The sequence below is a fragment of the Urocitellus parryii genome, chromosome 4 (assembly GCF_045843805.1).
Source record: "Urocitellus parryii isolate mUroPar1 chromosome 4, mUroPar1.hap1, whole genome shotgun sequence".
Classification (NCBI taxonomy): Eukaryota; Metazoa; Chordata; class Mammalia; order Rodentia; family Sciuridae; genus Urocitellus; species Urocitellus parryii.
This window is the reverse complement of record NC_135534.1, coordinates 62414200-62436543: the sequence shown is the minus strand read 5'-3', so window position 1 is coordinate 62436543 and position 22344 is coordinate 62414200. Positions and strand designations below refer to the sequence as shown.

At 34.7% G+C, this 22344-nt stretch overlaps 1 protein-coding gene across 1 annotated transcript in view; it reads left to right on the top strand.

The window, feature by feature from the left end:
* The window catches only part of Rrm1 (ribonucleotide reductase catalytic subunit M1), a 33223-nt gene extending 10879 nt beyond the window's left edge, over positions 1–22344 (top strand). The window contains exons 8-19 of the mRNA XM_026400956.2: positions 2913–3054; positions 4892–4975; positions 5513–5674; positions 6299–6378; positions 7243–7444; positions 11549–11698; positions 11879–12100; positions 14314–14390; positions 17306–17441; positions 18818–18913; positions 19944–20132; positions 21726–22344. Of these exons, the coding sequence (XP_026256741.1) occupies positions 2913–3054; positions 4892–4975; positions 5513–5674; positions 6299–6378; positions 7243–7444; positions 11549–11698; positions 11879–12100; positions 14314–14390; positions 17306–17441; positions 18818–18913; positions 19944–20132; positions 21726–21914 (1729 nt within the window). The 3' untranslated portion in view covers positions 21915–22344. The remainder of the gene's footprint in view (positions 1–2912; positions 3055–4891; positions 4976–5512; positions 5675–6298; positions 6379–7242; positions 7445–11548; positions 11699–11878; positions 12101–14313; positions 14391–17305; positions 17442–18817; positions 18914–19943; positions 20133–21725) is intronic.

Here is a 22344-nt window from a genome sequence, read left to right as displayed (position 1 = left end):
ATGGAAATCAGAATGGGTGTTCCTCAAAAGACTAGGCATGAAACTACGTATGACCTAGCTATACCACTTGGTATTTATCCTAAAGAATTAAAGTCGTCATTACCATAGTTTCATATATTTATAGCAGCATAATTAATTCACAATAGCCAAACTGTGGAATCAGCCTACGTATCCATCAAGAGATGAATGGATAAAGAAAATGTGGTATGTATGCACAATGGAATTTTATTCAGCCATAAAGAAAAATAAATGAAACTTGAGATCATTATATTAAGTGAAATAAGCCAAACTGAAAAGGTCATATGTTTTCTCTCATGTGGAAGCTAGGAGGAAAAAACAGAAGTTGAGGAGCAGAGATCTCATAAAAATAAAAATCAATAGTGGAATGGGATGTAGGGTGGGGGAGTGAGGTGAAGTGTTGGGGAGTGATATTGGCCAAAGTGTATTGTTATATTGTGTGCCTATATAAATGTGTAATAAAAAATCCCATCATTATGTAGAACTATAATGTACCAATAAAAAATTAGTGCCTTCTGTGAATACATGAGATTTGCATTCTGGAAAGATCTTTGCGTGGTAAATGAATTGGAGAGAACAAATGCTAATAATGAAAATTTTCTAAAGTTGATTGTGGTAGTGGTTGTACAGCTGAATGTTCTAAAGGCTATTGAATAGTATATTTTAAATAGAGAACTGTATGTGGGTTATATTTAGATATAAATTATATTTTTTTAAAAAGTAGGTCTAGGAGTGTATAGTTCAGTGGTCTAGTGCATGCTTAGTATGTGAAAGTCCCTGGGTACAACAGCGAAAGAAAAAGTAAATGCCAAGAATTAGGGGGACTTTTATAATAATTTATATAAGAAATTATGATAGTTTGGATTAGGGAGGTGAAAGTAGATACTTAGAAAAGTAGGGAGGTGAAAGTAGATATTTAGAAAAGTAGAGAGATTCAAGACATATTTAGGAGGTGAAGTTAACAGAATTTGATGATATTTTCAATATGGGTCAGTATGATTCCTGGGTTCATGGGTAAAGTAACAGGATTAATGATAATTCCTTTTGCTGAGAAAAGGAAGTTTAACAGTTTGGTAATATGTGAAAAATGTCATTAGTTACTTGGTTTATCCCAGGGATGCAAGGGTATACCAATATAAAAAATACATATTAATATAATTCATTAACATTTATATAACTTAATGCTCTTTCCTAATAAAATGCTTTAAGTATGGAAAAGAACTTTCTTAATTTGGTAAAAAGGTACCCACTAAAACTTGAATCTGTCATCTCTTTTTCAACATAGTAGTGGAGGCCCAAGCCAACATTATAAGAAAAAGAGAAGATTGGAAACAAGGAAAGAAAACTGTAATGATTCAGATATTATTTTTACATAGGAAACTTGAGAAACCTATAGACAAATCATTAAAATTAAAAAGAGATTTCAGCTGGGCACAGTGGTGCAATCCTATAATCCTAGCAGCTCAGGAGGCTGAGGCAGGAGGATCAAGAGTTCAAAGCCAGCCTCAGCAAAAATGAGGCACTAGGCAACTCAATGAGACCTTGTTTCTAAATAAAATACAAAATAGGGCTGGGATGTGGCTCAGTGGTCAAGTGTCCCTGAGTTCAATCTCTGGTACCAAATAAAAAATTTTAAAAAAGAGAGATTTCAGCAAAAATACCTGGATATAAGTTCACTATTAATCAATTGAGTTTTTATAGCTGTTAGAAAATGTATGTTACTAGAAGGGACCTAGGAATAGAATATAACAAAAGGCATAATTTTTTTTTACTGTGGATTGAACCCAGGGCTTTTAGCTTGCCAGCTTGTTTATTCATAATACATTCAGATGCTCAGAGAACATATAAAGAAGATAAGTGATAGAACACTGAGCCACACCCTCAACCCCTAAAGATGTTTAGATTTTAAAGGTGAATACTCTAAAACCGGATTGAAGGACGCTATAGAGAGTGAGTTTATATTAATAAATGGATTCAATATTCTTAAGATGTCAGTTCTCCCCAGATTAATCTAAAGATTCAGTGTAATTTTAGTCCAAATTTCATCATACTGATTTTATTATTTATGGGGAAGAGCAAAAGAATAAAAATTGTTTTAAGAGGCTTCCCAAAGATAATTAGGTTCTAATCCACAGAACTTATAAACATTACCTCAATAAAGAAAATAGTCTTTGCAGGTATAACTCTGAACACATCACCTTATGCTTTTGTGTAAGGACTGTTCACAGAAGTCTTGAACTTTAGTGCAAGTGCAAATTATTTGTTATATTACTTTTAAATCTTACACTGAATATTTAGTAGAAAGTCAGTGAATAGAACTACTTGAGTGGTTGAATATTTAAGACAGTGTAGGGATCACTGGTAGAGTTTCCTGAATTGGCAGAAAGATGAGATCGAAAGTGCAGATAGAGGGGTCATCTTTATATTTATTAAATTTTTTTAGAGGAGTCATCCATAAAAGACTATAAAGGAGCTATAGTTTTAGTGGACATACCAAAGAATTGGTTGACCACTGGATATAGGTTTCTTTTTTCATAAGTATTTAATTTTTCTTGGCCTACTAACAGGTTGAAAAAATTGGTATATGCTTATGAATGATATTTTGCAGTCTGGTAAAAATTTAAACTAATATTTTAGACTTAACAATAGGACTTTTTCTTGGCTTAATATCTAGAGTGGACAATAAGATAATTTTGAAATAATATGATAGATTGATTTGTTTGTTGTATTCAGTAAAGGTTTTTTGTTTGATTGTTTTTCCCCTTCTAAAAACTCTTAGGAACCTTGTAAACTTTAAATCTTTCATTTATACAATTTATTGTCTTTGGATTGTATAATCATTTATGTGAGTCTTCTTTATTTCCTTGCTCTGAGTTGTCACTTTTTTCCCATAGCTGTTTTCTTCTGAGTATGAAAGATGACAGCATTGAAGGCATTTATGATACTCTAAAGCAGTGTGCCTTGATATCTAAGTCTGCTGGGGGAATTGGTGTTGCTGTGAGTTGTATTCGGGCTACTGGCAGCTACATTGCTGGGGTAAGCTTCTGTTGTATGATTTTTGAAATGGTTATTCAAATCCCAAAGCAATCACACTTATGGTCAAATAGGGCATAATTTTATAATGCCAGTGTTTGGGAGACCTGGCATTAATTAGTAGGTGATTGTGACTTGAAGTGAGTCATTTTATATCTGGCTTTATTTTCATCTCTCTTCTCAAAGGTTTAGTTTATACTAGATAATCTCTAGGATCCTTTTTAGCTTAAATTTATAATTCTGATTTATTTTAGCAATAATTATAACAACTATCATTTTCAGCAGTGATAGCAATAATTATAACAACAATCATTTTCTGATTACTCTTTATGTGCTGTATCTATTATAAATATTTTACATGAATTAATCATTTAATCCTTATTACATCCCTATGAGATGGGTACTTTCCTTATGCATGCTAAGAACTTTTTTTCTTATGGTAATTTTGGGAGTCAAGGCATTAGCTTTTTCATTTTACAAATAAAGAAATTGAGCTTAGAAAGTTAAGTTTCTTATTCAGAGATCAGTTACTTAAATTTGTAGTAGTGCCAGGATTCAAGCTTTAAACAGTGGCACTTTAAGGTATAAACTTGCCCTTTGCTAGTTTGCTGTTATTTGGGAATCAAGATAATGATTTTGGGTAAGACTTGAATTTAAATTATCTCTACTATTTACTAGTAATGTGGCCTTGGGACAGTTATTTTATCTCTGAGTTTGTCTCATCTGTAATGAAAAAATATTTAACCCTATGGAGTAAAGTTGTAGAAGGAAGCTACTCAATTATGTAGTGTTTTGGAGGTGCTGATATAAACAGAACCTTTACACACCTGGTGGGGCTCAGAGGTAGAGTGCTCGCCTAGTACGTGCGAGACTCTGGGTTTGATCCTCCGCACCACATAAAAATAAATAAAACAAAGGTATTCTGTCCAACTACAACTAAAAAATAAATATTGAAAAAAAAAAAGACTTACTTTGGGGTTAGAAGGATTATTTTAAAGAATTGTCAGATGTCTCTTCAAGTCATAACAGTCTCTATTTTCCTAGCTTCATTCTGTAATCCATTTATTACTGAGATTCTTTATTTACCTCATATTGCCTTGATATATGCATTGCTTCTTATTCTTTTTATTTTAAAAATATTTTTAGTTATAGGTGGTCACAATGGCTTTATTTTATTTATTTTTTAATGTGGTACCGAGAATCGAACCCAGTGCCTCACACGTGCTAGGCAAGTGCTCTACCACTGAGCCACAACTTCAGCCCCTTATTATTCTTATTATAAGTTATCTTGAACTCCTTTGGGAAAGACATTGTAGTAATATGCTTTTGTATTCTTTCATATATGTATTTTAGTTGTGGGTGGACATAGTACCTCCATTTTTATTTATTTCTATGTGGTGCTGAGGATCGAACCCAGTGCTTCACATACACAGGCAAGCACTCTGCCATTGAGTTATAGCCCCAGCCCCTTTTGTATTCTTGTACTGTACTCAAAGTTTATCTTTACATAATGACCTTTAGAAGGCTGTAACGTTTAAATTTAGCAACCCTAATTTTGGATTCTTTTGACTTATAATTATTATTTTGTAAATTAGGGATGTCATAAAGTATTTTAATATTTAATTGCAATTTATTCAGCAACATTTGTTGATTTTATGTTGGGCATTATGTTTTTATAGCAGAGGTAGAAATGGAGAGCAAGTGAAACTTCACAGATTGTTACTTAGACTTAAGCACCCTTTTTGATGAAAATTAGAAGTGATTTGTTCACTTTTGGTTCATTTCCTTGCTGAGCCCTCTGTCTCCTCCAGATGCTTTTATTTTTTTTACTTTTTTTCAGACTAATGGTAATTCTAATGGTCTTGTACCAATGCTGAGAGTATATAACAATACAGCTCGATATGTGGATCAAGGTGGAAACAAGGTATGCTCTGTTACTTGAAAGTCACGGAAATAAGAACTAAAATCTTTAGCCATATATTGTGCAATTATGTTTCTAACTACTATGATTTTCATAGAAGGAGTAGTAGAGTTGAGAGTATTGTGTTAATTTACCCAAGATTATTATCAGGATAGTTTGCAGCTAAAATCTGTTTCTTATGAATAGGTATACACACCAGTCATCTATTAGTTAATGAATTTTTCTCTGCTGAACTTTGGCAACCTTGATAAGACAGTTCACCTTTCTGACTGTTATATTGCATCTTTCTTTGGACTTTATGTGCATGGTCAGATGACGTAAAGTGATCTGGGCTACATTTATGTCAGTTGTTCTTTTTTACTCCTAGAATTCTAACAAAATATTACAACTTTAAATTTTCTAAGTGCTTTGATTTGTATCATTTCACTTAATTCATTAATTATAGTAAAGATATAAGGAAATGTTATGAAAATCCTTTGGAAAATATGAAATTTGTTAAATTCCAATTCTGAAAAAGAATGGTGATTTATTTACCATTAGCGTCCTGGAGCATTTGCTATTTACCTGGAACCTTGGCATTTAGACATCTTTGAGTTCCTTGATTTAAAGAAGAACACAGGAAAGGAGGAGCAGCGAGCCAGGGATCTTTTCTTTGCTCTTTGGATTCCAGATCTCTTCATGAAACGGGTGGAGACTAATCAGGTAAGAGAGATAGGTACCTGTTGGTAGTAGCAACTTGATTCATAGAGCTTTATCTTCAGTTATTTTAAGACATACGTAGGTAAAAGCCTCCTGTGTATGATTCCATAGAAGGCATTCTGAACAAGTTAAGAGATGCCATGCCTGTCTTCTTGTATTTCTGTTCTTTAAAAGTTAGATCCTGCCTGACCTACATGCAGAACTAGATTCTGATCAAGTTGAGAGATGACATGCCTGCCTTCTTGCATTTCTGTTCTCTAAAGTAAATGTTACCTGACCTAAATGCTGAAAAGATCATATATAAACAGTTAGAACTAGATTTGGGGGGCTGAGCCTAAAATGATTATTTCTTTTATTTTAAAAATTGTTCTAATTAGTTCTACATGACAGTAGAATGCATTTGACACCTTATACATAAAGGGAGTATAATTTCTCATTCGTCTGGTTTACATGATGTAGAGTTACACAGGACATGTAATCATATATGCACAATAAGGTAATGTCCAATTCTAAAATGATTATTTCTATAGCAAATTCCCAAGAGAACCTATGAAAGCCACATTCTTGCAGTGTTTCTGATGGGATATGTTTGGTTATTTGAAGTTTTTATCTGTGGTTCTTTTATAGGACTGGTCTTTGATGTGTCCAAATGAATGTCCTGGTCTGGATGAGGTTTGGGGAGAGGAATTTGAGAAGTTATATGAAAGGTATGAGAAAAATATGAAAGTCATAAATATTTTAAGTACAGTTTCCTCTTACAATCAAAAGTATTTATTTAGTCATTAGCCTGTTTTTAGGACTCTATGAAAACATCTAAGAGAGACTGTGATTAATAATTTTGTATGTTGAGATTTACTTCCTGACTCTTCACCAAAATTGGGTTCTATCTTTCTTAAAAATTTGGGACATTTAAATTGATCTTTATAAAATTAAGGCAAAGACTAGCAAGGGAATTATTTCGCTCTGTTATGCAGTACTTTTGACAATATAACTTATGCTTTTTATTACACGTAGGAATCATGAATGACTAGGACACGTGTTAATAGTGCATTAAAATTAGCACAGTATTAAGAGGTCTGACTATAGTTTTGTTCCTTTTTATTAAGAAAGGTATTATTGGGCTGGGTCATAATTCAGTGATTGAGTGCTTGCCTATGAGGCACTTGGTTTGATCCTCAGCACCACATTAAGTAAATTAAATAAAGGTATTGGGGCTGGGGTTGTGGCTCAGTGGTAGCGTGCTTGCCTGGCATGCGTGAGGCACTGGGTTCGATCCTCAGCACCACATAAATGAAAAATAAAGATATTGTGTCCACCTAAAACTGAAAAATAAATATTTAGATAAATAAATAAATAAAGGTATTGTGTCCATCTACAACTAAAAATATTAAAAACGAAAAAAGAAAGGTATTGAGTGGGGGACATTTGTGGCTTTACTGGAGTAAAATGAACATCATATTTCTTAGTAAAAATTTAATAATTTGCAAAATATTATGTTTTAGTGTGTTTCTTCAAACTGCAATAAAGATTTTCCTAGGGAATATTAAAATAATACTAGCTTTGCCTTTTAGTTATGAGAAACAGGGTCGTGTTCGCAAAGTTGTAAAAGCTCAGCAGCTTTGGTATGCCATCATTGAGTCTCAGACAGAGACAGGTACCCCGTACATGCTCTACAAAGATTCTTGTAATCGGAAGAGCAACCAGCAGAACCTGGGAACCATCAAGTGCAGCAACCTGTGCACAGAAATAGTGGAGTATACCAGCAAAGATGAGGTAGGTAAGAATGCCTAGAGTACTGAGAGAAACATTTTATTTATGTATTTATTCAGTGAGATCCTCACTTGATGGGTGAAATGAGTTTTCTGTTTGTTTTAAAGTGAAATATTACAAACAAGATAGACTTATTACAAAGGAAGGAAGAGGTGTTATCTGAGCCTGTAAATATTCAGTCTAACCCATATGGGAAAGACTGTTAGTGCTTTCTTAGCACATCATTACAATAATGCTTACTTGAGAAATAGGACTATATAGTTATATATAATGGATTAGGAAAACCACAGAAATGTATTAGAATGTTTATTCAGTTTAAAGTGCATAAGCATGTAGAATACTTCAGAGAATGGTGAGCCAAAATTCTAATCTCATATTTCTAGGGAGATTGTACAAAAGAGTCAAGGCTAAAGTCAAGGATTTTTTTTTTTTTTAAGTGCTTTGGGAATGAGGATATAAATTGGGTAGAGTGAATGACGTGAGGTCCAGGGTTCAATCCCCTGACACACACACACACACACATGTGTACACACACAAAAAAAAAAGCTTTCCGTTTGGGAAGAATGCCTTATGTGATGGATGAGAAATTGGGCTAGTTTTTGTATAAAGAGTGTTGAGTGTTTTGATGGAGCAGATATATTAAGACTTGGTATATTAAGAGATAGCTATTGCTAGAGGAAGAGAAATAGAAGGTAGAAGCTAATATGTCACAGAAGTAAGAAGCCCTGGTACATTTCTGATAGGTAAATACCATCAAAATGCTAACATGAGAGGGCTGGGGATGTGGCTCAAGCGGTAGCGCGCTCGCCTGGCATGGGTGCGGCTCGGGTTCGATCCTCGGCACCACATACAAACAAAGATGTTGTGTCTGCCGAGAACTAAAAAATAAATATTAAAAAAATTCTCTCTCTCTCTCTCTCTCTCTCTCTCTCTCTCCTCACTCTCTCCTAAAAGAAAAAAAAAATGCTAACATGAGAAAGATGGTTCTAGATTATGGGTATACAGCATTTTGGTGTGAGAGAAGTTAGAGTTTAACCTGAGGAGGTTGTTGTAGTAGTTGTATGTCAGGCTGATTGGATGTTGGTTAGAAACTAGAGGAAGGATGAGATCCTTGATTCTAGGACTTTAACAAAGAAAATTCAAATGAAAAGTTAGAATTAATGGGAAATGAGTTAAACACACTGCTGAGGTTACAGTTTAATTAAAAATTTAAGCACCAGGTATATATAAAATATTGTACTAAGAGCACTGGAAATATAAATGAATGTGGCTGAGTCTCTGCCCTTTGAAAACCTTATAATTTGGTTGGAAGAAATTGACATACTCAAGTAACTATCTGCAGGTTAGATTATTTTATAGAAGCTAGAGTGATATTTTAAAAAATCACTTTATATCATTTGCACAAATCTCTGACTTGTCAACACATGCGGAGTTCTTTTTTGTTTTATTTATATATGACAGCGGAGTGCATTACAATTCTTATTACACATAGAGCACAATTTTTCATATCTATTGTTGTATACAAAGTATATTCACACCAATTTGTGTCTTCATATGTGTACTTTGGATAATAAAGATCATCAAGTTCCACCATTATTTCTAACCCATGCCCTCTCCCTTCCCCTCCAACCCATCTGCCCTATCTAGCGTTCGTCTCTCATGCTCCCTCTCCCTATAAGGAGGCTGAATCAGCCTCCTTATATCAAAACATTCGGCATTTGGTTATTTGAGATTGGCTAACTTCACTTAGCATTATCTTCTCTAACTTCATCCATTTACTTTGCAAATGCTCTAGCCCTAATAATTTTCTTCCTCACACATGTCAAGCATGCTCCTGCCTCAGGATTTTTGCTCTTTACCTTAAATGTTAAAACACTCTTTTTCCCCAGTATCCATATATCTTGCTTTCCAACCCCTTAATTTCTCATGAGGCCTTTTTGACAATTCTCCTTAAAAATGATGCCCCTTCATCATTCTCTTTTTTTTCCCTAGCATTTATCAGACTTTTAAGAACCAAACTCTATTTTAAAAATGGGTATTTGGCAGGAGTGTAGAATAGAGTAGATGGGAAGAGCATCAGAGAATCCAGTTAGGAAATTGTTTTAGTATTCCAGATGAGAGGCTTTGAGATCCTGGATTGGGACAATCATAATCAAAATGGAAAAAAAGGTATACCAGATGTGCTAGTGTTAAAAACATAAGGAGTGGTAAGGCTCGCCATGGTGGCACATGCCTGTAATCCGAGTGATTCAGGAGGATGAGGCAGGAGGATTGTAAGGTTGAGACCAGACTTGGCAATTTAGTGAGACCCTCTGCAAAATACTAAGGCACCGTCTTAAAAATTTAAATAAATAAATAAATAAAATAGGACTGGGGAAAATTAGTACAGCTACCCTGGAAAGCAGTATGGAGATTGCTCAATAAACTAGGATTGGAACCACTACATGACCCAGCTCTTCCACTGCTTGGTATATCCAAAAGAACTAAAATCAGCCTAGTGTGGTGATACCACTGTTTATAGCAGCACAGTTTACAATAGCCAAATTATGGAATCAGCCCAGATCCCAGTCAAGAGATCAATGAATCAAGAAAATGTGTTATGTATACACAGTGGAGTTTTACTTAGCCATAAAGAAAAACGAAATGACATTTGCTGGTAAATGAATGGAAATGGAGAACATCATACTAAGTGAAATAAGCCAGACTGAGAAAATAAAGGGTCAGATGTTTTCTTTTGTGTGTGAAAGCCAGATTAAAATAAGGGAAAGAGGGTGGTGGGTGGGGGATTAGATACTATAAAAATAAAGGGAAGACCAGTAGAGTAGAAGAAAGAGAATGAGAGGGGGGTAGGAATGGGGAGGAAATATGGAATAAACAACAAAATCATGTTATATGAATATATATATAAATGTACCAAAGGAATTTCTTTATGTGTAGAAAGTACCAATAAAAAATAAGAGTTGGGCACGGTAGTGCATATCTAATCCCAGCAGCTCGGAAGGCTGAGGCAGGAGGATCACAAGTTCAAGCCAGCCTTAGCAACTTAGCAAGGCCCTCAGCAACTCAGCGAGATTCTGTCTCTAAATAAAACATTTTAGAAAAGGGCTGGGGACATGGCCCATTGGTTAAGCAGCCCTGTGTTCAATCCCTGGCACAAAATAAATAAGTAAATAAATGAAGAAGGAAGTGAAAGGGAAATCAGTAGGGTAGAAGGGAAAGGTGGGTAATGGGGATTGAAATTATATTCCTTGCATGTATGATTCTGTCAGAATGTACCCAAATACTAAGTATAATTAATGCTCTTTTTAAAAAAAAAAAAAGTAGGGGGAGAGTGTTCAGGACATAGCTCATTACTATAGGTACTTTGGGTTAAATTCTCAGTACCCAGAAAAAAGAAAAAGTTACAATATCTGCCTAAAAAAGTAGCTCACTATCTAGTGTAATTTAGTAAGGGATTCATCTGGGGATCTTTTTCGAAATCCACAAATTTGGATCCTGTGTTGTCAGAATGTCAGTGAGGGTGAGATGGATGTGTGTTTTGAAAGAGCTTTCCACAGTAATGGAAAAGTTTGATATGTTGTAGCTTTTGCGCACTTGAAATAAAATAGCACAACTGAGAATTGATTTTTTTGAGAGGGATCTCACTAAGTTGCTTAAGTCCTCACTAAGTTGTTGAGGCTGGTCTCAGAACTTGTAATCCAGCCTCTCGAGTTGATAGGATTACAAGCATGCACCACCTTTCCTGGCTTTTAATCTATTAACTAGCTGCCATATTGATTGGATTATGCACATCTACTAAATACTGAGATAGGTATACAGAAAAAAATTATAGCACAGTGTGATATATGCCTGGCTCTGTACTATGGAACATAGAATTCTCTTTTCATCTTATTTCACTGGTGTGTGTTACAACTCACATAGATGACTATATATTCAAGAGATAGAATCAATGGGATTTAGAAATGTACTGATGAATGATAGAGAAGTCTAAGATAAAAATTTAAAACTTTAATATTTGGGAGTGTTAGAAGCTAATGGTGGTATCATTGGCATAGAGAGAAGAAATAAAAATTGTGTAATTCTTGATTTCTTTTCTTTGCATTCCAGGTTGCAGTCTGTAACTTGGCTTCCTTGGCCCTGAATATGTATGTCACATCAGAACACACATATGACTTTAAGAAATTGGCTGAAGTCACTAAAGTTGTTGTGCGGAATTTGAATAAAATTATTGATATAAACTACTATCCTGTCCCAGAGGTATGAATATATTTTTTTTGCTTATTATTAATAACCAAGGTAGAGGGAGTTTATTATGATCTGCAAATCATAATTTAAATGTTAGAAATGAAGAGGAAACAAATGTTTTTGGTACAGAATGTTAGATTTTGTGTTCAATGATGTTTTCTCTTTTTTTTCTCTTAATCTGTTGGCACAAAGGCATACTTATCAAATAAACGCCATCGCCCTATTGGAATTGGGGTTCAGGGTCTGGCAGATGCTTTTATCCTGATGAGATATCCTTTTGAGAGTTCAGAGGCCCAGTTATTGAATAAGCAGATCTTTGAAACTATTTATTATGGAGCCCTGGAAGCCAGCTGTGACCTAGCAAAGGAGCATGGCCCATATGAAACCTATGAGGGTTCTCCAGTAAGCAAAGGAGTAAGTATATGGATGGATTTTTCTTTTTCTTGTGAGTACATTTAATGGGCTGAATCATGACACCAAAAGATAGGTCCAAATTATAATTCCTAGATTCCAAAAGGGTCTTTGCAGATGAGATTGAGGTTGTTGAGATGTGGGTCATTCTGGATTATGGAGGTGGTCCCTAAATCTGATAATGGTTGTCTTGCAAGAAACAGAGAGAAAAGGGGGAAGCAACATGACCTTAGAGGTGGAGATTACAGTGATATAGACAGAAGCCCAGGAATGCCACATTACTAGTTGATAGTAGAATTTAAATTCAAGTCTTATCCAAAATCATTATCTTGTTTCCCAATTAACAATAAATGAGCAAAGGGCTAATTTATATCTTAAAGTGCCAATGTTTAAAGATTGAATCCTGGCTCTACTACATATTAGATGCTGACAGTCAGAAACTAGAATAGGGAAGGGACAGACTCTCTGGAGTGAGTATGACCCTCCCAACTTTGATTTGGAGTTTCTGTCTTCCAGAAGCATGAAAAAAATAAATATTTGTTATTTTTAATTTATTTTTAGAGATAAAATGATCTACTTGATCATGAATAGTTTAGAAAGAAAAGCTGTTTCCAAAAATAACATGGATCAAAGTCAACATTTTATCTCAATTCATGGTTTAATTCACCTTAGGATTCTTTTTTTGTTTTGTTTTTGAAAGACAATGAAATACAAATTTTAATTTAAAAATATAAAACGGATTGTTACGCTGTAAAGATAATTATCATTGCCATCCCTAGCCTAATACCTACAATCTTTACTAAAATGTGAAATGTTTTTGATGACATCATTTTTTATTGTTCTCTTTAGTTACACATAACATTTAAGTTTATTTCAACATAACTATAAAAGCATCAAATATGATTTTTTCTGATTCAATCCCAGTGCTTCCTCTTTTTCTCCACTCTTTCCTCCCCCTGTTCTCTTCCCTCTACTAATCTTTCTGTTATTTACTTATAGCTCTCTCTCTTTTTTTTTTAATTAGCATCTTGTGGATGTACATGATGGTGAGATTCTCTGTGGTGTATTCATATATGTACATAGGAAACTTAGGTCAGATTCTATTGTCTTTCTTTATCCCGTCCCTCCTCCCTTATAGTTGGTTAATTATTATATCAGCTATAGAAAACTACAGTATTTTTGTCTTCCAGAGTAATAAGGATACTCTTCTAATCTCTTACATTTATAACTGGTTATTGCTAAAATGACTTAGAATATCTACCGGGATACTTACTGTGTTAGTTTTCTATTATTAATTTTAGTGGATTAAAACAATATACATTCATTATATGGCAGTTTACAGGAGTCAGGAGTTCAGGGTTGGCTTAGATGACCTTCTTCTGTGGGTCTCATAAGTGTCCTTTTTCAAGCTCACCTGTGTTGGCAGAATTCATTTCTTTGTAGCTCTAGAACCTATAGCATCTTGCTTCTTCAAGACCAGTGGGAAGTCTGCCTCTCATTACACAAAAGACCTAGTCTAGTTCTTTTTATGAGGGCTTCTATCTGATAAGTCAGGTCCTCCCTTTTGTTTAAATCAAAATCAACTTATTTGAAATCTCAATTACAACTGTGGAAATCTTTCACCTTTGTCATGATCACAGGAGTGACATCCATTACCTTCTCAGATTCTGTTCATATTCAAGTGGAAATTAAATGTGGCCTCTGCAAAAGGGACTGGGAATTTGGGGAGCCATCTTAGAACTCTGCTTTCCACATTGCCTTTATTATCAATAGTGTGATTTTCTTCTCTGTAAAATTTTAGTTCCAGCATTTCTGTAGATATTTAGGAGGTAAAATGTATGGTTGTTTGAGAAGTGGTGTTTTCAGCTAAATAAACAGATCATGGCAATGAAGATAAGGTTAGAATAATACTGTTAATGTAAAGTGCATCTCAACAACATGCTTTTATGAATGTTGATTACCTGGCTTGTGGATATGATATGGGCTTTCTGAGAAGACTCAACAGGGATATGGAAAAAAGAAGACCTTAACCAGTTTTCTTAGCCTGCTTCTGATCAATATGACTACAAGGCAGTTTGTCCAGTTTTTTGGATCTTGTATTTCTTACACAGGCAGAGTGGAAAGCACCATTTATGGTGGAAATGGCAGTTATTTGTTTTTGTTAGTTTTAAATTGCTTTAGAGTGACAATATAAACTTGGGTTGTTTATTCCTTAGATTCTTCAGTATGATATGTGGAATGTTACTCCCACAGACCTATGGGACTGGAAACTTCTCAAAGAGAAGATTGCAAAGTAAGTAAAAAGATGTAAAGTTGCATTGGAATCAAGAGGACTCGGGGGCTGGGGATGTGGCTTAAGCGGTAGTGCGCTCGCCTGGCATGAGTGCGGCCCGGGTTCGATCCTCAGCACCACATACAAACAAAGATGTTGTGTCCGCTGAAAACTAAAAAATAAATAAATATTTTTTAAAAAAAGAGGACTCGGGTTTTTCTCACTCTTCAGAAGTTAAGTGTATCATTCTATCTAAAACTAATATTTTCTCCTCTTTTAAATGGGGCTAAAGTGAACTATCTCAGCCAATTTTTAGAAACAAACTTAGCAAGAAAATGTATAGTAACCTGCAAGTTGTTTGGCATAGTGAAAGCATTTTAATACATAGTAGGTATTATTAGTTGATCTTGTTTTAGGGGCTTAACACTTATTTAGGTAATTCTTTTTCTCATTGAAGCTTTACTTTTTCGAATATGCCTGTTTGGTTTGGTTTGGTTTGGTTACTAGGGATTGAGCTCCGGAACACTAAATCACTGAACCAAATACCTAGCCCTTTTTTGTATTTTACTTAGAAACAGTCTCACTCAGTTGCTTAGTGCCTCATTTTTGTTGAGGCTGGCTTTGAACTCACGATCTTCCTGCCTCAGCCTCCCGAGCTGCTGGGATTATAGTTGTGTCCCATTGCGTCTATTTATTGCTTAACCACATCGGGTTTATAAATGGCTTTTCTTTGAATTGATTGTTATAGGAAAAAAATAGGAATTTTAGAAAAGCTTTTGTAGAGTAATGTGTTAATGTGTATGAGAGAAAAAATTTTGAGTCTTTAGGGCTTCGGATAATTACTCATTAGTAGAGTCCTTATCCACCATGTGCAAGGCCCTGATTTTAGTCTCCAGCACCAAATTTTGAGTCTTTGTAGGTCTTTTCACTGATGAGCTTAAGCAGTTTGTGGGCAAGTGAAACGTTTTGCTGAGTGAATAATAAAACAAATTGTTTTTGTTTTCTGTTATGATGAGTTAATGTACATGCAAAGTGTTGAATGTTTGGAAAAGGAAGCTATAGCTTTAAAATATTCTTTTAAAAATTAATATTTGCTTTTAAATTGTCTTATTTAAAAAAACAAATGTTAGATAATTTAGAAAAACATACATGTGGAAAGGGAGAAAAATGAAAATTATCCCAGTACCACTTCCCCCAGGATACTTTTTTCGCCTTGGTAATTGTCATTCTTCATACTTTACTGTGAGTATGTATGTGTACAGGTATATAGTACACACAAATTCAGCTTTTACAAAAAAGGACCTGAACTTCATTTTGTATTTGTTACTTTTTTAATTTTTCAAAACATTATGGGTTACTTTTTTAATATATGACTTTAAATTTCAAAATTAATGTGAGTAAACATTCATTATTAATTAAGTTACAGAAGTAAAAAAGTCAGAGCCCTTCTTTTGTCATCCACTTGTCCAACAAGACAAACAAAAATAACTTACTCCTTTCGTGGGAGAATAACTTGCTCCTTTTGCCTTTGTTAATGATGTGCATTTTTCTAGGCCATTTTCAATATACTAATGGATAGGCTCGTGTACATGGACAGTTTTACCAAATGAATGTGATCAACTTGATATAGTCTGAGCCTTTGTGTGATATTTTATTTTGGAGATCTTTATCTTTCAGTATGTCTAGATCTACCTAATGTTTTTAATGATTCTATGGTTTGGATACATCATGTATGGATTTTCCTGTCTATAGACAGATGGTATTGCTGTTTTATAAATGAGAAAGTAAAGACAGAGATAATTGGTGGTTTGCTTGATGACCACAACTGGAAAGTAACAGGATGAGATGGAAATACAGCTCCAGCAGAATCTGAGACTCTATGCTAAGCACTGTATGAATATGTAGATACAGAATGTAGGAAAGACATGTTCTTTGTGTTAGAAAAATTTAAGACTAAATAAGGTAAGACGTGTAATACAATGAATCTGTAAAGGTAGGGGTCATAGAAAAGGTTTGCAGAGCAAAGAGTTTTATTTGACACTGAAAAGTGTTACGGCTCTCTTCGATGGAGCTTTGGAGGATGAGGCTGGGGCTGTTTGAAGATTTCATAGTGTGTTACGTTATATAGTCTTCCTTAAATACTTTTTCAGGCATTGAGTTAAAAAATGTTAAATCTTTAGGAATTTGTAATTAGTAAAGGAAAGTCAGAAATACACTTTGAGCATAACTTTTCCCTTTTCATAGAATATTGGAGAGTTGTGGTGATAGTGTCTGGTTTTGCCCACTTTTACATCTATGTATCCTGAGGGTTCTAATACAGAAATAAAACACACTTAAAAATACAGGGGAGGATTGAATGAATAAATGTACCTGAAGATAAGTGTAAAACTCTTGAATACTGATTTGAGTATTTCTTTGGGCAAGTGCTCTGATTCCTAAGTACCACAATGCAAGTAGCTTAAGTTACGACATGATAAGGATTGCCAACAATAAAAATTGTGTGAGTTCTGTTAGGGGTCAGGTGTTAAGAAATGGATGAGTGCTGGGCATGGTGGTGCATGCCTGTAATCCCAGTGACTCAGGAGACTGAGGCAGGAGAATCACAAGTTCAAAGCCAGCTTCAGCAACTTAGTGAAGCTCTAAGCAACTTACTGAGACCCTGTCTCAAAGTGAAAAATAAAAAGAGCTGGGGATGTGGCTTAGTGGTTAAGTGTCCCCTGGGTTTAATCCCTAGTACAAAAAGAGAAAAGAAAGAAATGGATGACTTAACAGCATTGTCTGTACTATGGAACTGTATCTTTCAAAATTCAGCATGGGAGTTAAAGGCATGTACGATATTCCTCCCAGAATCTGCATATACTACAGTAATGTAAACAGCTGCCTTCCCGGCAGATTGTAGCTTTAGCACCAGCAACTAATAATCTCCTTTTCTTTAGGTATGGTGTAAGAAACAGTTTACTTATTGCCCCGATGCCTACTGCTTCAACTGCTCAGATCCTGGGGAATAATGAGTCCATTGAACCTTACACCAGCAATATCTATACTCGCAGAGTCTTGTCAGGAGAATTTCAGGTGAGAAATTCCCAACCAGATTTACAGGAAGATCTTTTAAAGGCTTAATATTGGGAGTAAATGCTCACTCACATTTAGTATGCCCCTTTTTCTTAGTTTGGGCAAAGCTTTGATACAGAGTATCATGTTCATCTCATTGTTGAATGTTGTTTCAATACGTTATAGGCATTTTTAAAAAATATTTTTAAATTGTTGATAGATCTTTATTTAATTTATTGATTTATATGTGGTGCTGAGAATCGAACCTAGTGCCTTACACATACCTGGTAAGTACACTACCACTGAACCACAGCCATAGCCCCCATCATAGGCATTTAATAAATGCTATTCAAAGAATGAATGATGCGGCTAAGTATAAAAGTAACTTGATATTAGAGTTCACATGATTGTTAGTTATTTATGATTATGGTGCTGTGTGCTACAATCTCAGGTACTTAAGTTGGGATACTAAAGATGTATATAAAAGTATTATTTAAGACTGTTTTTCAGACTTTGTTATTAATTAGAATTTCTGGTGGGTGGAACTAGGATTGGATTTTTTTTTTTTTTTTAATTTCCAAATGTTTCTTACATGCAGCTAGGACTGAGAACCACTAATTTGTGTGTGTGTGTGTGTGTGTGTGTATGTGTGTGTGTGAGAGAGAGAGAGAGAGAATTTCTACATATTCTGAAATAAATTTTTTTAAGGTTTAGGGAGGATACATTTCTAATTTTTTAAACTTATTTATTATATTTAGAAAAAACAAAAAAGAATCAATCTGTATAGATTGACCCAGCTTAGGCAATGTTAGTTCTTTTCACTTTTGCAAATGCCATATATATACAGTTGTAGTTGGACACAATACCTTTATTTCATTTATTTATATGTGGTGCTGAGGGTCAAACCCAGGGCCTCGCACGTGCTAGGCGAGCAATGTACCGCTGAGTCACAACCCCAGCCCCCCATATATATTTTTTAACTAAAATTTTTCAGCTTTATTGAGGTGTAATTGACAAAAATTGTATATATCCAAAGTGTACAATTTGATGATTTGACATATGCGTACATTGTATAATGATTACCATAATGTTTCTCAAGTTACAAATGTCAAGATTTTTTTTTTTATGTGGTGCCGAGGATCGAACCCAGCGCCTTGCACATGCTAGGCAAGTGCTCTGCTACTGAGCCACAACCCCAGCCCAAATGTCAAGATCTTAAGGGAATATAGCTTTTATATAGTGGAATGGCCTCTCGATTTTGTGAAAAATTTAATTTACCAAGCCATCTAATGTTACATAATTCTTCAGTGATCTTACTTACTTTGAGTTGTAGGCCTGTGTTCTAATGTAGGTTCTGTCATTTATTTATTCACATTTTTTTCTGCTTTTTCATTCAGATTGTAAATCCTCATTTATTGAAAGATCTTACTGAGCGGGGTTTATGGAATGAAGAAATGAAAAACCAGATTATTGCATGCAATGGCTCTATTCAGGTATAGAATGAGAATGAAACATGCTCCTCAGGAGCTAGGATGAACACTTTGGTGCCTCTTCATTTATGCCAGACAATGGAGATGAAAATGGCTATTTGTTGTGTTCATCTGTGTGTTGTGCTAGGATTATACACACCTTTAAATAGCATGTATTCACATCTTTATCTTGTTTTTTTGTGCAATATTAGAAAGCAGAAGTTCTGAATTATTTGTATATAATTGGGAAACTTAAAATCCTGAAGTTTAGATCTCCTGTCCTATCATATAAATAAGAATATTTGGAAGTAGGAGCCAAGCATAAAGATTCTCTAGGTGATTCCAGAATGCCTCAAAATTTGGGGCTCACTAATAAAAAATCTGAAATTAAGAAGGAGTTAAACTTAAAAAGAAGCATGATAGAGATACATAATTGGTAGTCCAAAAGGCATCAAATTGTGTTTATAAACTAAATATTTACAGCTGAACATCAAGAAATGTTTTTTGTGGAGAGAGGGCTCTGGCTAAACATTGGTATGTTTGGCACACATCATATAAAGAGTCCTATAACCCTTCTATTTTTAGTGACAGAATCTGTGTATTTTAACACAAGTTAATTCTTGTCCAAAGATAAACTGATTTATTTGGACTCAAATTGGAGTTCGTAGATCCTTTGATCATGTTGCTGTGAGTTACAATTCTGAATATTTGTGTTTTTTGCAAAATTCAAGGGTCATTTAGTTCTGCTTAGCTCTGAATTTTCCTTCCTTAAAATGCTGCTAGAATAATGAATGTTTTGGCCATAAACCAGTTAAAGATGAATGCTTAAATTACCACCACCAGATTGATATTTGGTTGGTTAATGGGGTTTTGTTGGATTTTCTAAAGAAGAGTTAAATGGTTTTGGCAAATTTGATGAAGATCATATCATATGATATAAGATGAATAGTAGGGTCAGAGTAGTCAGGAAGTCCAGACCCTTGCATTGTTATTCTGGTAGTCATACTGCTTTCTTTAACTGAAGTAGTACAAACATTTGGCTTCCTTTTTTCAGAACATACCAGAAATTCCTGATGACCTTAAGCAACTTTATAAGACTGTGTGGGAAATCTCTCAGAAAACTGTTCTCAAAATGGCAGCAGAGAGAGGTGCTTTCATCGATCAAAGCCAGTCTTTGAACATACATATTGCTGAACCTAACTATGGCAAACTCACTAGTATGCACTTCTATGGCTGGAAGCAGGTTGGTAGAGGAAATCAAGGAGGACTTAATTGCCAACTTGGGATATTTGGGAATTGGAACAGTTTTATATTCTAGCCACTGACTGAATATCGCCACTTGGAAGTTTCACTTTAAATCCAGTGTGTTAAATCTAACCCATGTTTTTTTGTACCAGATCAAGCTCTTACTTTGGATTTTGTTTCAGTTAGGATTATTTCATTCTTAGATTTGAAAACTTGGAATTGCTTATGGTCCTCCCTTCCTTGACTGTACATGCAGTTACTTAGGTTGGTTGTTCCTTTGTATTGCCTCTTGAATATCTTATTTCCTTTTCCACTGCCATTTTTCTTTTCTTTAATGTTTTTATTAGTGAATTATAGCTGCATATAATAGTGGGGTTCATTTTTGACACAATCATACATGATAATTTACTCCATTTTAGTCCCTAGTATTCCCTCTTTTCTTCCCCACCCTCACATTCCTTTTCCTCTATTCTAACGGTTTTCCTTCTGTTTATTTACTGTTTTTCTTTTTGTAAATTGGTGCTTTATGGGTATACATAAAGGTAGAATTCACTGTAATGTATTCATTTATGTACATAGTGTCAGTTTCATTTGTCATTTTCATTCCACAATTCCTCCTTTTTCCATCTTTCCTTCTCCTTTAGTCCCCTTCCTCAATTCCACTGATCTCTCCTCTAGTTCTTTGAGATTCCTTACCCCTACCTCACCCCTGCTTTCCTCTTATTTTGCTCTGGCTTCCACATTTGAGAGAAAAAGTTCATCCTTGACTTTCTGAGACTGGCTTATTTTTCCTAGCATAATGTTCTCTACTTCTATCTATTTCTAGCAAGTGCCATTATTTCATTCTTTATTTGCCATTATTCTTAACTGATCTCTGTGCTGTAGTATCTCTGTAACAGTCCATTTTGTGCATTGTTAACATTCCTAAAGTAAAATTTTGCTTTGGTCAATCCACTATTCAAAAATATCCATTGTTTCCCCACTTTATTTACATTGTAAAAGCTAAATTATTTCCCCTGTTGCTAACTGTAAAGTCCTATGATTCTGGATGTATTCTTATTCCTTGGCTGTATGATAAGTATTTATATAGAATTATCAATTGGTTTTCTTATTTAACAGCATAGTAACTCTTATCAACTCTTATTGAATAGTTACTATGTGCTGGTGCTGGTGATACTGAATTGAATGTGGTGCTCCTCATCTTCAGAGTTGTTAGAGTCTATTATATGAAGAAATAATCTAGTCCTTAATTTAAGGCAGATATGTTGTATTGGGCACAGTTGGAAGTCATATACTTAAAAGTAAAGACAATTAAACAAAAATTGTTTACCTCCCAAAGAGGTAAACATTTTAAGGGTGAAGGGAACAATAGCAGTCTGATTGTCTAATAAGCATTTGGGGGAGTACTTCATAGAGGAGATAGAATTGCAAGTTTAGTGAAGAGTTTGTCCTGCTTATAGGAATGTATTTTTAAATTTAAAATATTATTGTTTAATTGATAGACATGTAGGAATGTATTTTAAACATTAATCTTGAATGTCTGATGTTCTCACAAAATTTCTCCTAATAGTTGTATGTACTTCCCTTGCAGGGTTTGAAAACTGGGATGTATTACTTAAGGACAAGACCTGCAGCTAATCCTATTCAGTTTACTCTAAATAAGGAGAAGCTTAAAGATAAGGAAAAGGTATCAAAAGAGGAAGAAGAGAAGGAGAGGAACACAGCAGCCATGGTGTGCTCTTTGGAGAACAAAGATGAGTGCCTCATGTGTGGATCCTGAGAAAAGGCTTAGAAGAGACCAGCACATCTTCCATAACCAAACTACTTGAGCATAGATAGGTGTAGTGGGTTTGCTTGAGATGTTAAGACTTTGCTGGACCTTATTGCCACAAAAGTGTAATTGATTTAAAGTACTTTTTCTATATACTATTAAGATAATGCTCTTTTAAAATATTGCTGTGTTGGGACCAGAGTAGAGGTTTTAGGAATGAGAAAGAAGTCATCTTGGAAATAGGAAGTGATTTAGTGAGGTTTTGTTACCCCTCTAGAGCACTCCTTTTCTGATGATCTCCATGTGTTTAAAGAGACTTAGTTTTGCTGCTTTCAGTGGTGGGTTCCTAAAAGCAAAACTGAGTGATGACCCATCAAAAGTGCTGATAGGACCTTTATCTAGATGAGGTCCGTTCTGAAATAAAGATAAACATTTCTAA